The sequence below is a fragment of the Sipha flava genome, unplaced genomic scaffold (assembly GCF_003268045.1).
Source record: "Sipha flava isolate LNK unplaced genomic scaffold, YSA_version1 74_pilon_pilon, whole genome shotgun sequence".
In the NCBI taxonomy this organism is placed as follows: Eukaryota; Metazoa; Arthropoda; class Insecta; order Hemiptera; family Aphididae; genus Sipha; species Sipha flava.
Genome location: NW_020273614.1, coordinates 54,238 through 71,567, shown reverse-complemented (window position 1 = coordinate 71,567; position 17,330 = coordinate 54,238). Strand labels below are relative to the sequence as shown.

Genomic DNA, 17,330 nt, shown 5'->3' with positions numbered 1-17,330 from the left:
TACTGTCAATCCGTTGGCTGGTACTCAATTGGTTCCCGAGCTCCAACCCTACGTGCCGAATTGGTTCTCGTCTGAAAAAAGGTATTTTATTAGGTTTAGCCGAATTTGTTTCCGTTTAACTACGCATATTTTCCTTCTCAATTTTACAGGCTTAGGACTGTCAACTTTAAAGTAGACTTGGTTAATATGCGTTAAGGTATGTTAAAAAAAAAAATGATAAAAATATACAATTTTAAATTGTTGATTTGGAAGTCAACTAATCATCACTTTGGTGTACGAAATACAAAAAATAAAATATAATAAATACATTTTAAAATCACTGATTTGCAAATTTGAAGCTAACTTTCCTTAAATACTCAATTCTCGTAATCTTCTCTTTAATGTACTCAGTCATACAATTTTCCAAGTATTTGTTATTTCTTTCCTATTTGCTATATATTATATGTCATACATATAGCTTTTAAAATTTTGTTTTTGCTCTCAATGCACTGGCTTGCCTAACCTATACACAAATGGGAACCAATTCAGCTATACCTAATAAAATACCTTTTTTCAAACGGGAACCAATTAGGTTACTCCCAATCCGTTACCCGTATGTTTATATAATATTATACCATATACTTGCTATAGCATCGCTAATCGCTAATTTAGATTCTAATAACATGTTATAAAATACTATACATGCGATCATTCTCTACTCTCAGGCGTTTTAAGGCTTAAGATTTCATGGCTTCGTTTAAACATGGGAAAGGAACGCTTTGTTCAGTATTCACAAGAATATACACATAAATGTTAATAATATTATTTCTAAATTTGGAAAAATAAAACAAAGAAGATTCAACTTTGTTATTTAATTTTAAAAATCAAAAATTTCATACATTCATAACATTCTAATTTGAATTAATAATTTACTCTTATTATTTTGTAATTGTGTATTATCTTTTTGTACTTTCAAAAAAATGACCCCTCCCCCAATTTGAATTCTAGATCCGCACCTGGACTTAAAACCAATTAATATTGTTTAACAAAACACCAAAATAATTAATAAAAATGTTTCAAATTTTAGCAGAAACTCAACTTAGTAACTATTTAAGTAATAATATAAATTAGATAATGTAGACAATTTTAACAGTTTTTATTTAGAGGCCGATATATTTTTAAAAATACTTCTCTTCAAGGGGTTTCAACGTAGAGCTATCCTTCTTCCACCATTATTTAGTTCTGGTTTCTGGATTTCTAATGCAAATCATTTTTCAACCCATCATAAATTACTCCTAACTGAAAAAATCTCTGTTTTTTATGTTAACTACCATTATTTATACTACCTAACGAAAAATTTTATTAACTAAACAACTTTCTCAGAATCGTTATTTTCGAAGACAATGGTTTATAATTGTTTTCAAATTTAGTTTAATTCAAATCGGTTATCAATCTTAAACTGTTATTCACTTGACACTTACCCCACTGCTCGCTTTTTTTTTTGAATTTCATTATGGTTTCAAATTTTATACAGAAAACGCAAACAAACAATCACAAGTATTAGAAATAATTCCCATTCATTCATCTACACTACACATAACAAACAGAAATAATAAAGACAGTAAAGATAGACTTTAAAGATAGTATTTATTTAACTGAACAATTTATTCCCAAAAACGATTTTGTATTCCCTAAAACAAATGGAAGATCATGTCAGTTAAAATGGTTCAATTTGTTTAGCTGACTACATTATGTGAAAGAAAAATATATTGTTTTATGTTATCCGTGTGCTTTGGCCAGTCAATCTAAAAAAATAAAAATAAAAATGCATGGACAAGAATCGTTTATTGATACTGGGTTTTAAAATTAGAAAAAAGGCACTGAGCTGTTTTCTATACACGAAAAAAGTGAAAACCATAGAGCATCAATAGAATATTTAAATTTTCGTAAAAATTCTCGTCCTGTTATATCTTTTATTACTGAACAGCCTTAAAATGAACAAAAAGAAGCTCGTACAGTATTTAAAATTGTTATAAGCTTTATTCGTTACTTAGCTCGTAGTGGTCAAGCTATTCATGGTGGTACATGGGACACTGTAAACTTAATTTATTTATTACAAGAACGTTCACTTGAAAATCCTGCATTAAAAATTTTTGGATTGATAAACGAAACAGTTGGTTAAGTAGGGATATTCAAAATTAGTTACTTGAAACTATGGCGCATTTTTTTTTAGGAAAGATTAAAAATTCAATTTAAAAAGTCCATTTATTGCCATAATAGCAGATAGCACTACAGATATTTTTGGTCAGAAACAGTTTAACATTTGTTTTTGTTTTTTCAATACAATTTCTTTAAATGTTAACGAAATTTTTGTGGATATGTTGAATCCTCCAAGTGGAAATGCCGAAACATTATTTTCTTGCATCAATGATTTATTAACACGTATGTGTCTTAATTTTGAAAATGTTAGAGGACTTTGTTTCGACGGTGCGGCAACTACATCTGGTCATATAAGTGGAGTACAAAAGCGAATTTCTGATGTACAACCTAAATCTATATTTATTCATTGTTCAAATCATTCATTGGACTTTGCATTGAGTGATACTATTAAAACTGTAGATTTTACTAATGATGCTCTAAATTTAATCAGATTTGTAAGCAATACAATAATGGATTTAGCAAAACGTAAAAACATATTTTCTTGTATTGTTCTTTCGATTAATTTAGATGAAGAAAATTACTATAAAACTGAAAATATACCAGGCATCATTCCTTTTTGTCCTACAAGATAGACAAGCCGATTAAAAGCAGTTAATAGATTTATACAAAATTATGAAAGAGTTCTTTTAACAGTACAAGAAATTTTAAAAAATTCAAATTCAATTAGTAAAGATAGACGTACAGCTCTCCGTGGATATTTTGGAACGAAACTTTGGAAGTTTGAAACTGTTTTTGCTCTGGAATCTTTGTCTTTAATTTTGGGTCCATGTGAGCAGTTGGCTAAAGCTCTGCAAAATATATCATACACTGCTATTGGAGCCAAACATTCATCAGAATTGTTAATAAAAACTCTTACATTGTTACGTAATAATGATTTTTTCAATGATACTTGGAATAAAACCAAACAATTGGCCGTACATCTTAATCTTACAATGTCACAAAATCCTAGAGTTTGTAAGCCCCCTGTCAAGCTTGAGTATTATAATAATAATAATATTTCTTTATTACGGAAATAAATTCCAATTACAGTTTTTTTTTTTTTTCATATAATGTATATAAAATATATTGTACACGTATTAACAGTAAATGAATTATATATAACAATAATTTTAATAACAATAATAATAATAATAATAATAATAATAAAAATAACTTAAAATTTAAAGAGCAAATAGGTATTAATATCATACAATAAATATTTAAATTTCTATACTAAAAAAAAAACAATGGAATAAAAACGAGATATTAATTTTATTTCTAGTACCTAATTTGTTATGTATTTCTTAGAACATTTGACATAAAAGTATTTAGAGAATTACCAAAAAATCAATATTTTTTATAGAGTTGCCTGTGGACATTAAAATATTGGATGGAGAATTTCGCATATAGTTTGTAGTTGAATGTTTTATGTAGAATAAATTTACAGATCAGTGGTTTGTTGAATTTATTTTAAAATTTATATTTTGCAGTAATTCCGGACAATCAATCATATTATTTAATAATTTGAATAAAAATTTTGATTTAATTTGCATAAATCTTTGTTCTAGTGATTGCATATTAAAAAACCGGATTGTAACATTATAATCAAAATGGGATGCTCTATAAACAAAACATTGATAGCATAAAAATCTGATAAAAATTATTTTGAATTTTGTTTAAATCTTGGATTTGCGTTACTAAATATGGATGCCAGATTAAGAGTGCATAATCAAAATGTGAACGGATTAGTGAATAGTATAATGTTTTTAACGCAGATTCATCTCTAAAGTTTTGACAGGTTTGTTTTAAAAAACCTAGCTTTTTTGAGGCTTTATTTCTAATGTAAAGTACATGGTCCTTAAAAGATAGTTTGGAGTCAAATTTTACTCCAAGATCGTGTACTGTAGAAACTTTTAATAAATTTATATTACCCAACGAATAATTTAACTGAATAGGTTGTCTTTTTAAAGAAAATGTAATATAGAAACATTTTTTTAAATTTAAGTGCATAGCATTTTGCTGGCACCATTTATAAATATTATTTAAATCTAATTGTAGTTCAATAGCGTCTTTTGTGCAACTAATCTTTTTGAATATTTTTGCATCATCAGCTAATAATAATATTTTAGAATGAAAAATTACATCTGATATATCATTTATAAAAAGGCAAAATAATATTGGGGATAAATGGTCTCCTTGGGGGACACCGGAAGTAACGATAATTTGTTCAGAGACATAGTTTTTTATATTTTACAATTTGGGAGCGTCCGGAAATGAAAGAATAAAACCAAGAGAGAAGTGGTTCAGTGAATCCATACATTTTCAATTTATTTATTAATAATTTATGATTAACCCTATCAAAGGCTTTTTCCATATCGGTATATATGACATCAGTTTGTGATTGCATTTCAAAAGAATCCAAAATTGCGTGTTTAAATATGCACAAATTTGTTATTGTTGATCTATTTTGCCTAAATCCGTGTTGGTCATTTGATAATAATTTATTGCATAAAAGCGTTATAATATTATTCACCAATTTTGAAAATAATTTAGGTATGATTGACAATTTAGATATAGAACGATAATTGTTTATTAAACATCTGTTGCCTTTTTTGAAAATCGGGGTTATATATGAAGATTTCCATTGTTCTGGAAAGATACCTGATAACAATGACTTATTAAATAAAGAGGTTATAGCTGGAGTGAGTATGAATGCACACTTCTTTAAAAATAATGGCGAAATTTCATCAGGACCAATGCTGTTTTATAACTAATATTCCAAAGTTCATTAAAAATGTCTATCTGTTTTAATTCAATTTTATTAATTGTTCCGATATTATTTTGTTTTAAATTAGTTTCTGGGCAGGTTATATCATTTGTGATGTATGTATTAGAGAAGTATTCTTTAAATAAATTAACAATATCGTTACCATTATTAACTTCTTTATCTAGGTATGACATAGTGTTTGGTAATTTGTGACTATTTTTATTATTTTCATTTACAAATTTCCAAAACAATTTTGGATTTGATTTAACCGCATTCTATGAGATTTGTATGTGTAATGTATAATCACGATACCTCAAGTGCTTACATTTGGTTCGTAGATTAGAAAATTTCTGATAATTTTTTATGTTGTTTGAGTACTTATAAATATTATGAGCAATTTTTTTTTGTTTTATAAGAGTTCTAAATTCCTTACTAAACCATTTCGGATATTCGGGTTCGCGATTTTGAAATTTAGGAATAAAGTGATCCATAATATAACGAATATGATAATAAAATAAATTTAAACAGTTTTCGATGCTATTTTTATTAAAATATTCTATAAAATCAACATTTCCTAGATATTTAATAATTAAAATGTAATTACCTGCACGCCAATTATACGTATAATCATAACAAGATAGATAATTAGTAATATGATGTGTAAAAGTAACAGTTAATGGAGGGTGATATATATCAATAGGTATATTTGGATTAATACATAAATCGACATCAGTAGTGGTAAAATTTGTTAAGACGTAATCTAGGATAGTATTTTTATTATTTTTTATACAATTTAATTGAGATAGGTTTAAAAGTGCTAATTTATCATCAAAATAAGAGTATACGTTTGAAAAATTTGCTGACGGTAAGTTAAAGTCTCCAAACAGTAAGAAAATAGCATTTTGGTATTTTTTATACAATAATTCGATATAATCAAAGTAAGAATTATATTCATTTTCATTAGATTTATTTGGAATATACACAGAACCAATAATAATAGTGATATTAGAAATATTTAAAAGTACAAATATAATTCTATAAAATTATTTTCAACTAAGATAAGCTTTGAATGAAGATTATTTCGAACAGCGATAAGTATTCAACAATACGTACACCTCCAGCCAACATCAACAAAAAAGTTGCTTCAAGAAAAGAATTTTTTGCTTTAAATAATTGTTTGTTGAATGAATTAAATGAAAAATTCACTCAGTCTGGGTTAGACAAAGTAGTATCAATGGAAACTATTTTGATACGTACAATCAATAGAGAAAAAATTAAACCAAGTGAAATAAAAGAAACTTCTTGGTATTCACGTAATTGATTTTAATGTAGATCAATTAGCTGCTCAGTTAATAATGCTTCCCTATATTTTAAATTCTGATAATCCCTCAGCAACAATAAAATTTATTGTTGAAATATTTAAAATGTTGCCAGAAACTTCACGTCAATCGATGAATCAAATTGAACGGCTTATTATACTGTTATACACAATACCTGCAACATCAGCCACACCAATAAGGTCATTTAGTGGGCTCAGGCGTTTTAAAACCTATACACGTTTAACTATGAGTCAAAAACGTTTGACTCATTTGTTACTATTACACTTAAACCAAAGTATTTTCTATGAGATTTCCTTGAATGATATCCTAAAAGAGTTCATTAGCCGTATAGCAGAGAAAAAAAGTGTATTTGGCAAAATGTAAATTATTCATAAAAATATAAATTGTATATTATATTTTTTAATATTGTATAATAAAATATAGCTATGTTATTTTTGTTTAAAGATTGTACAGTAAAAAAACTGTGTATGTGAAAAATTTAATTACAACTGTAATTTGTATTGTTAATAAATGTTGTTATGCCTAAATTTTTATACCTACATGATTTGAATTTGTTTGATAAATATTTGAAAGAAAAAAATGTTATTATACATGTGTACACATTTCCTCAGCATAGGTGCTGTAAAAATTGGGGAAGGAATGGAAATTAAGCACCAAAAAACACCCCTATTTTTGCTCCTATAACCTCTAGAAAAAAAGCTTAAAATATTTTGTCCCCACAGCAATAAAATATTTCCGGCGCCCCTGATTATACATCACTATACATTTCATCGGATGCCGATTAACAGGAATTGATTGGTTATTAAACTGTATTTACAATATATTAATTCTATTTTAAATACATTACATATTTAATAGGATAAAAAATGTTTTTTTTTTTTTTGGAGAAAAGTAGGTAGGCCCGGACCTACGCCACTGATTACATCCCTGGTTATATGTAAGAATATCTACAATATGTAAATAACAAACTCAGAGAATCAATTTAACTAATAAAAACTCAGAAATTTAGTTTAAATGTTTAGTTTTTTATTTTTTCTCGACTTTTTAATTAAATCAAGTGATACTCGTTTCAATCAAAGCTTTATTGATATTCTAACAGTTAAAGGATTTATGTCAATTTAAATTTGTACAATGAAAAAAAGATAATAAAAACTGCTAAAATATATGCTTACAATTTCCATAATGAAACATCTTTACTCAGAGCTGAGCTGTCTATATGAAGACAACTATTAGAAAAAAAAAGTACTAAACTACAATCAATTTCTAGTATTAAATCAATCTCTCATTGCACAAACCTTCTACTAAACATTCAAATTTTTTACGATTATTTGCCACATTGCCAGTTCTTCCATCTCTGAAAATATATTTTCTGCACTGAACTGTTTAAAAATCTATTTATAAATCACTATGTCAAAACGTAGACTTAATGACTAATATAAACCAAAAATAAGATAAATAAAGTGAAATTAAATAATTTTTACCTTTGTTCAAAATTCTTGAAGGATGAAACTGTTAAAGTAGAGCAAGTAATTAATAGTTATAATATTAAAAATATTTAATATAGATATAAATATATTCTTTTTTTTTCTGGTCATTTTTCATTAAGTGTTTCATTAAATGCTTATTAACGAAAATACCATAAAAAATGGGCTGCAACTTGATTGCGCACAATCTATAATTTTTACCTGAAAAATCGGAATTCGTTTAGGCACACGTTTATATTAAATGTATAACTAGATTGCGTACACGACAATAATTATATTTCATCTTGGTAAACAGATGTTCAAAATAATATTTACGTACTGGTAATTTTTTGTTTATTGAAGAGTAAGTCAATTTTAACATATTATACAATGTAGATAACAATTCAAGTTCTTTGTGCTCATACCCTTAACGAAGAACTAAACATTAAAGAGTTCCATGTAGATTTTGAGATATCTGCACACAATATTTTATCCCGGTTGTAAAATTGTCACTTGTACTTTTTATTTAGCTCAAAGTTGGTTTCGACACATTCAAAGTAAAAAAAAAATATTACTTGAGTATAATAACAAAAATTCCAATATTGGGAATTGGCTGAAGTTTTTTTGATTTGCCGTATTTACCCCCAGAAGAAGTAGAAAATGCCTTTACACTATTAATATCAGATTGCCCAGCGTTAGATTTATCATTTTTCGACTAAGTTCATGAAACGTATATACTTCCCGATTCAAAATGTAATCCTATGTTATGAGTAGGATATCCATAAGATAAACCTCAAACTACGAACGGTGTAGAATTCCATAGACATTTTATTCAACAATTCTACATTCCACATTCCCACATACATCAGGTAGTAAACGTAATTCTTAACATACAATCGGAAACCGAATTAAAAATAATATCAATCAACATAATTATAAATAATTATCGCCGTAAGGACTCAATAGAATCAGTTGAACATCGCACAAACTTATGGATAAAATATACATTTGGCGAAATAGACTAAATTAAATACATACAAATAATGGGAAACTATTATTACGAAAAATAATAGACACTTATATTATCTTACACGTATATTTACCTATCATATATTAAAATTAAAATCAACAATTATTAACATGCATATGTTTAAATTTAACCACACCTATGAATCATTCATAGACAATCCTAAATCTGTTAAAGAGGAAGGAAAATTGACTACAACTCGTTTACACACATTTACCTTTTTTACTACTCGTTTGCACAACTCAAATTGTACAAAATGTACAACTCGATTGTGCACATATATTTTGGCTACCTGTGACGAAAATCTCTAGTGTCAGAACTCGTTTGCTTATTATCGTTGATTATTATACTCCTTGTGATTATGATATTTGATTACTTTTATTATTTTATTTGATTTACTCGTATTAACAATAACACTCACAGGACATTTTTTATTAGTGCATCTAAAATTTGAACATCCACTCATTAAAACATGGTATTCACTAAATTTATAATTAGGATGTATGGCTACCCTCAATGTACACTTATTGACTAAATTAATTTATATATAAATTTTTATAAAATATAAATAAACTATCAGCATTAAATTAGGATCATGAATTAAATAAAATATGATTTAGTCCCTAATGATAGATAATATATCTTATATAATTTTTTATAAGATAACACTGCATACAATACTTTGAAAAAAATATTATTCGTGATTTTTGTGAAATCAAATCTCTTTTTTTACATTGTATTTTAATAAATGATTTAACAAGCAACATTATCTTTTACTCAGAACACATTATCAGTCTAAATTTTTAAATATAAAAATAGATGCAGCAAAGAAGATTAGGACCTTAGTTTACCCTTAAATTTTATTATAACTATTTATTTTTGAACACAACTTTTATAATAATATGTTATTTAAATTTATATTGAAAACAATAATTCTATAAAATTCACTCAATAATATTTATGTTAAAATCAACCCCATTCATAATAATGTAAATTTAAAAAAAAAAGGCATAAATTGAAATATTATTATTTTTTTTTTTAATACAAATAAATACTAATACTAAAAATTATAACACTGCATTTTATTGTTTTATTATTTTATTATATAACATTTTTACTTCTCTAAACATATAATTTGAATCCTAATTATTTTGGAGTTCAACACTAGATGATTTGAAATAAGGTTTTTTATGATGATGAACTGGTGGATAATAATAATTGTAAGCCTGTTCTGCACCAATAACAAGACCTGCTAATCCAAAAGCAATTGTAAGTCCTGGTTTACCACGACACCAACATTTGAAATATTGCTCGTAACGATTGTTATTAGCTGGAGGATATCTCCATACTTCATTTCTAAAATAAAACATGAGTTACTTTAAAACAATTATGAAGAAAAATAATACAATAAAATATATCAGATAGGTTAGATCCATTATATATATTACAATCACTCATTTTTTCAATAATAATAAATATAATTTACTTTATATATAGGTTTATTTATCAATATAATAATTTTTACTAACAGAAAATATACACAATATTTTAGCTAACACAATTTTTAAAATATTTTTTTCATATTTTTATGAAGTTATAAATCATAAAATTGGCTAATTAGTTTAATAAATATTATACTACATCATTAGTGGGCAACCAGGAGGTCACAACCCCTAAGGAGATTTTCAAATTTTATTGGGGGGTCACCAATAATTTAACACAAAATTAAAAGGTTATATATTATGTACCTATATTATTTGATATAACTTTATATTTTACTTAAGATTTTATACAACTCTAATTTTGTATGTTTTGTTTATGTTATCGAAGAAATATTAAAATTACCTAAAATTAACGATTTAATTTATATAAATAAAATGTTTGTATACATAAAGTAAGTATATATTATACACTTACATAATAATGGTAGGAAGGGAGCATTCGCCTCATTGAAATAAATTAATTCGAGGATCGTGGATCAAAAAAGGTTGTACACCTTTATACTACATGACAATCATGGTTATTTATACTGATTAGGATACATTTTTAAATAATAATGGAATATACATAAATATTAGTACACTACAATACATATTAATTGTTTCTATGCATAACTTAAATGTATGTTAGAGTGTCCGATAATAACTGTACCATATTGTGCCAAGTTCAGACTGTATCCATAATGAAAATATTGATTCACATTGAATATTTAATTATATTAGTAAAATCTAAAACTTACTTAAAATGGTAATTCGAGTTGAGAATGTTCAGAATTTGTATTCAATACTTATAAATATCATATTATACAACTATTTTTATGGCTATCATATAGTATGCGGTCTACTGGTGAATTTACAAGTATAGTATGCAGTCTACTGGCAATTTACAAATATAGTATGCGGTCTACTGTAAATAAATAAATTAAAATTATATCATAAAATAAAAATATAATTATTATAGTAGTAATAGTAAAAAATTAATAATTAAAAATTAGTTTGTCAAAAAAATTGTTGTCAATGAGTATAAATAAATATAATGTAAGAACACCTAATAATTGAATAAAAATCTTTTGCCGACATATTGAATGTATAAAATATAAATTGTATCACGCAATAAATGACATACTGAGCTATTGAGCCCATACTTTTACAAAATGTTGAAGTATCGTTATCTGTGTATAAGGCAATAAAGATAAAGTGTTGACCAAAGAAAAAGATTAAAGTGTATCTATTAAAAATGAACTTGAGCTTATGTAAAAACCGCAGGTAGACCGCATCCTACAGCGGCCGGTAGAACGCGATTGTTGGTAGACCATATACTATATAACAGCCATTTTTATTATAATTTTACCTCAACCATGGATCTTTTAATCCTTCAGCAGCTAGAATATTCTTCACCTTCACAAGATCTGGTACGTTATCTACTTTGTATATTCTATAATCCGGAATTTTGATTTCGGATTCATGATGACCACCCATTGCTTAATTATAAAAAAAATGTTTTCGTTAAAATAGAATAATACTTCTATAAGTATATAAACTAGAAAATATAAACTTACCATACAAAATATTAAAAATGAATTTTAATAGAATCAGAAAATCGTAATGTGCAAAGGCTAAATAAAATATTAGATGAAATTCGATTAGTTTTGATAACAGAAACTAGCATGATGAAACAGCTGACATCTTTCAAAGACAGTCCATAACATGGAAAATGCACTAAATTCATAACAAGGAAGTTCCATAGTTTGTGATATTAATAATAAATATCAAAACCTATATATATATATACTATATCCATGATCAAAAACTACAAATAAAATAATGAAGGTATAAACAAAACATTCTTATCTAAGGCGTGAACCAACATAATATTTTTAAATTATTCCCAGTTTTATTCTCTTAGTTTACTAAGTATTCTATGATATATTGTTTTCTACCGGAATTATTTGTTTTTTTTACAATAATATTTGCTTAACAATTTACTATAATATATTGCAATGAGTTCTGACAAAGTTGACTACCCTAAAGCATCTAGTAAGTGATATTATATTATTCATAGTTATCTATAATCAAATTATAAACTTATGCTGATTGACTAATATGTTTAATTTCCATTTAATACATTTTTTACACATTTTTTTGTATTGGAATTTTTTGTAACAAATAATAAATGTGTATGTATAAATAACAATTATAGACTATAACAAATAGCTATAATTTGTAAAACTTATTTAATTGTTCTTAATTTAAGACTTTTCTCAATGTGCAATTTTACTGAAAGTAAAACATTGATACTAATAATGAAGTAGACATTGGGAGTAAATCCAATAAAAAAATTAATTACCAAAGAAATAATAGTTAATTATATATTAAATTTAAAGAATTTATTTTAAGTTATATTTTGGTTTTTATTATATTTTAAGTCATGAGGATTTTTAAATAATTTGAATGTATGTTACAATGAAATATTCAATAAAATGTTTCCTGTTTCATTCTAGAGCTAATTAGTGATGCTGGTGTAATAGTTTATATTGGAGGATTTCTATTAGTTATTGCATTCTTAAGGTATTTATTATATATTTTAATATTTTAGATTTTAATGTGTTTAACATAATTTTAATATTTATAGCCCATATTGGATACAATCATATAATGATGCATTTATGAATTTTAAACACATGGGTTTATGGACTTACTGTTTTGACCATTTTCGTCATCCTCATTATCAATTTGACAAACTTTTTGATGGATGTAATTCAGTTTTTAATGAAGATACTTACGTGATTCGAGAATGGCTTTTACCGGGTAAAAAAAATTTTATGTTTACATTTATTTTTCCAGAAAATGTATTAATTATTATTGTTCTGTTCAAAGGATGGCTATTATCTTTGGAGCTTTTTATGACCTTAGCATTAGTGCTATCTCTTGGAACATTAGCAATAATTGCCGCAGTAATAACTAGATATCCACAGCGTATTGTACTTAAATATGAGTACATGCTTTCAGCTGCATGTTTTATAGCTACTTCAATATCTGGTTTGTAAATGTTAATAAATATTTATTGAATATATGTTAATATTTTCTGGTTTTTGTTTAGCTTTCTTAATATTTTTAACAGTAATCTTATTCCCATTCAACTGTTGGAGACGTGATTGGCTCATGTATCCTATGTATAATCACCTATCTTGGTCATTTTATACAGCAATTATATCAGGATTTGTGCATGCATATGGAGCGTGGTATTTATACAAGGTTTGTCATTTATCTTTTGTTCATTAAGTCACTACTAACAATATTTTATTTTCATCAGGATGCAAGAATCGCTTATGATCAAAGAAGGGAAAGTAAAAACTTAGTAATGCAAATGTATCCTCCTCATGAACGTAACTTTTATGATCAATAATCATTTTTTTTTTTTTTTTAATATATTTTAAATAATATCAAATCCATCCATAATTAAGTTAACAATCCGTCCATGTTAAACCATTAAATATTTAATTAATTTAATTGTTAATGATCTAATATTGTATTTCAGTATTATTTTAAGAACTGTTTTTAATTAAAGGCATTTTTTTTAGTAATAAGTTATAATTTTGTTAGTTTTCTTTTTTCTTTTTTTTTTAATTTTATTTGATAGTATGCAATCTGTACAATTTATTAGTACAATAAGCATATGCGTGCAATGTAAGATAAACAAAAAAAAATAACAAAAAACAGATGTAGAAGAAGTGATTAAAGGAGCCAGCCATTAGTGATACTTTAGCTGTTAGTTTTCTAAAAGAATTAATTACAAACTACATTATATGGTATTGTTATATTTTATTATTTGCATGTACATTGTTCATGGATGAAGTTAATATTTTAGGAAAAATATATATTAGTACTTTCTGAATAAATATAATCATTAATTTGATTTTCTTTCAATTAATAATAACTTCAAATTATATAATACACCTACTGCACCAATCACCTTTTTTTTAATAAATGCATAGTCATTTGCTTAAATATAAAATTAATTTTTATGGATTATTTCAAAAATAAATAAGTATCAGGGATATTTATACTAATAATTGTAAGTAGCGTTAAAATGCACTTCATCCTATGAATCTCTATTATTATTTTATTTTCAAAAATGTAATTATGAAAGCTATTTATAATAACTTTAAAATTATCATACTATGTTAGTTGTACTAAGTAATTTGTAATATAGTGTTCAATATATACTGTATTTATACTATTCATAACTATATATTTTTCTATTTTTAGGATAATCCGTTTTTTTTATATAAATATTAGTATTATATATACATATATAATTTAAGCTTATTTAAGTCAAAATATTTCTGATGAATATTGAAATAGAAGTGATAGTAATTTTATTTGATTATTACTGGTTAACTGGTTTCTTGGTAATATAATTTCTAAAAAAAACTACAAAATTAAATTTATTAGATGATTTAAGAATTCAAGTATAACAAAACGAACACCATTTTGGAAACACTTTATAATATATTCTTAAATAAAAAATTGTTGGTCTTAAATTAAGAAAACTAAATGAATAACCTAGTTGTCAAATTGGAGGCTAGAATTTTTTTTATAAGCCTGTATGCATACTGAAGAGAAAAGAACAAACAAACAAGGAGCAATACACAGCCAAATTACCAAAAAATTTATATTAAATGGGTGGGGAAAAGTTTTAGGTCCTTTTATCATTTTCCTTGATTTGTTTTGTTTGAGAAACTTATATAACTGGTAGAGGGCAATATTTGACGCTAGTTCCCATTTACTATGAATAGGTCCTTTAACTTAAAGATGTTTTCTACGAATATAAAATGTAATATAATAATATATTTTTGTATAAGTAATGTAATAGTCAAAATTATAAAAAATTGATTAATCGAATACTTATTTCAATAAATGTATTTAATATATATAAGCTTATTTATTCAATCCAAGAATTAATTTTATTCTGTATCTAGCATATCCGGGAGATCCCGTATTAGATATTATTTTAAAATTTAATAAGAAGGTATTAATAGAATAATTTAATTACCAATAGCTAATAATAGTGATACCTTGATAATATTGTACTGTACTATCTGTATTACGGATGAAATTTATATCATTCAAGTTATTCAACTATTGTGTTCGGTGTTCAGTTTGTTCAGTCGTCACTCGTCTATGTTTGTCTAATTGTTGTCAAATGTTTAATATTTATTTTTTATACTAATATACTTATAGTTTTAATGTGCATACGTTTTCTTTAATTAGTTAATTCATAGTTGAAATTCAAAATTTCAAAATAATAATCATGATTTTTTTTTTTATATTTATTATTTTATTATAAGGTCCTTAGAGCCTAGGCAATTTATTAAATTTAATAATACATTATTATTTATTACTTTTAAAATTAATTATTATCATACTGTTTTATCATTTATCTTTTTTCCATTTTTTTATGAACTACCTATATATTGTAATTTAATCTATATCACTGTACCCTATATTTTGTAAACAATATGTAATTGGGAAATCATGTCCCCAAAAAAGGTCATAGTCACATTTAATTTGCGGCCTGTGTACTTTTATAACAGGTATCTAAAAGCTTTTGAATTTTAAATAACGATAAACGCAAAAATTGTATAACGTTTTAATTCTGAATAACGATAAATACAAAAGTTGAATAACGTTTAAATTTTGAATAACAATAAACTCAAAATTTGTGTAACGTTTTGATTATAAATAATGTAAAACAAATTTTTTTTTTCAAATACAAGCTCTGATTGTAATATTTTAAAGAAAATGTATGAAATTATTTTATCATGTAATTTAATAATTATATACTATTTGAGTTTTATAGTCCATGACAAATACTAAATACTGTATTTCTATAGCAGCACATACCATAAGAGGGCCTACAAAATTTTCTACATTTTATTAATTAAAACTACTTTTCGTTTTATAGCCACAAATTGAGTAATCAATAATATAAATAAAATTTTATTCCACCATCTGAAGTATGAGAATTTTATCTATAGCCGATAGTGAAGTTTTTTTTCTATCCCTATATTATTACTATTTAAAAATATGGGGTTAAAAACTAAATTTTCAAAATTTTGATATAAAAAATTTTTTTTTAAGTTTAAAAAAAATAAAAACTCAATGCTCAGATGTTGTAAATATTTTCTTCTTTCATAATCCATAATAATTTTGTTTCTATGATTAATACAAAGGAATCTGTAAGCTTAGAGTGTAAACGTGTTTTATTACATTTAAAATGGATGTGTAGCGTCCATCTTCTTAAGTATTCGCTTCTCCATTAACCCAACTTTTATTTAAGTTGGTATTTAATATTTGGTTTGAAATGAAAAAAATTATATTCACAAGATATGTTAGTTTAGCTTATAAGACATGGAAAGTAACAAAAAAATAATTGTAACTAATACATTTATCCAAGTATATAAATGGTACAAAACAATAAAAAGTAAAATTCATTCACTCTTATTAACTAAAATTATTTAAAAACATTTTATTTTTATAAAAATACAACAAATGAAGAAAAATATTCAGTTGGGTAATTTATAGGTTAACTAAAAATATTAAAAATCAATAATCAACTTCAATAATAAAAAATATATTACATATTTTATATAAAATATAAGTCCACTTATGAAAATTCTATTGTTATATAAATAACATAATAATATCACTATAAAAACAATTAAAATATAAAGTATATATTGGAATTAACATGTACTGAAGACTTAAGTGCAATCAATGAGTTTACTGTTTTAATAGTCTGAATAAAGATACATAAATAGTTAACCCAAATAAATTGTAAATTTTATATATATATATATATTTTTTAAGTACAATTGTTTATCAAAAAAAATGTTTCTGTTCATAATTCATTGTGTCATAAAAATATATACTGTGAATAATACATTTCTTTTTTTAATAAAAATAAATTATAATTAATGTGAAATAAAAATAAATACTTCTGAAAATTACAATAATAACAATTATTAAAAAAAAAAAAAAAAAAACACCATA

At 24.9% G+C, this 17,330-nt stretch overlaps 2 protein-coding genes across 3 annotated transcripts; one reads left to right on the top strand and one right to left on the bottom strand.

Annotated features, from left to right (window-relative positions):
- Positions 1–9,841: 9,841 nt before the first annotated feature.
- LOC112692538 (NADH dehydrogenase [ubiquinone] 1 beta subcomplex subunit 3) lies at positions 9,842–11,941 on the bottom strand. Its single transcript, XM_025567234.1, has 3 exons — positions 11,834–11,941; positions 11,626–11,755; positions 9,842–10,131 (listed from the first exon to the last, which is right to left on the bottom strand). The coding sequence occupies exons 2-3, from the start codon at positions 11,751–11,753 to the stop codon at positions 9,918–9,920; spliced, it is 342 nt and encodes a 113-aa protein (XP_025423019.1). The 5' UTR covers positions 11,754–11,755; positions 11,834–11,941; the 3' UTR covers positions 9,842–9,917.
- Positions 11,942–12,110: 169 nt separating this feature from the next.
- On the top strand, positions 12,111–13,835 carry LOC112692525. Of its 2 annotated transcripts, none has more exons than XM_025567210.1 (6): positions 12,111–12,311; positions 12,776–12,842; positions 12,907–13,082; positions 13,152–13,313; positions 13,396–13,529; positions 13,588–13,835. In XM_025567210.1, exons 1-6 carry the CDS (start codon positions 12,275–12,277, stop codon positions 13,678–13,680), a joined length of 669 nt encoding a protein of 222 aa, XP_025422995.1. In that variant the 5' UTR covers positions 12,111–12,274; the 3' UTR covers positions 13,681–13,835. The 2 variants fall into 2 exon arrangements, with proteins under 2 accessions (XP_025422995.1, XP_025422994.1); XM_025567209.1 differs by having other exon boundaries at positions 13,375–13,529.
- The last annotated feature ends 3,495 nt before the right edge of the window (positions 13,836–17,330 follow it).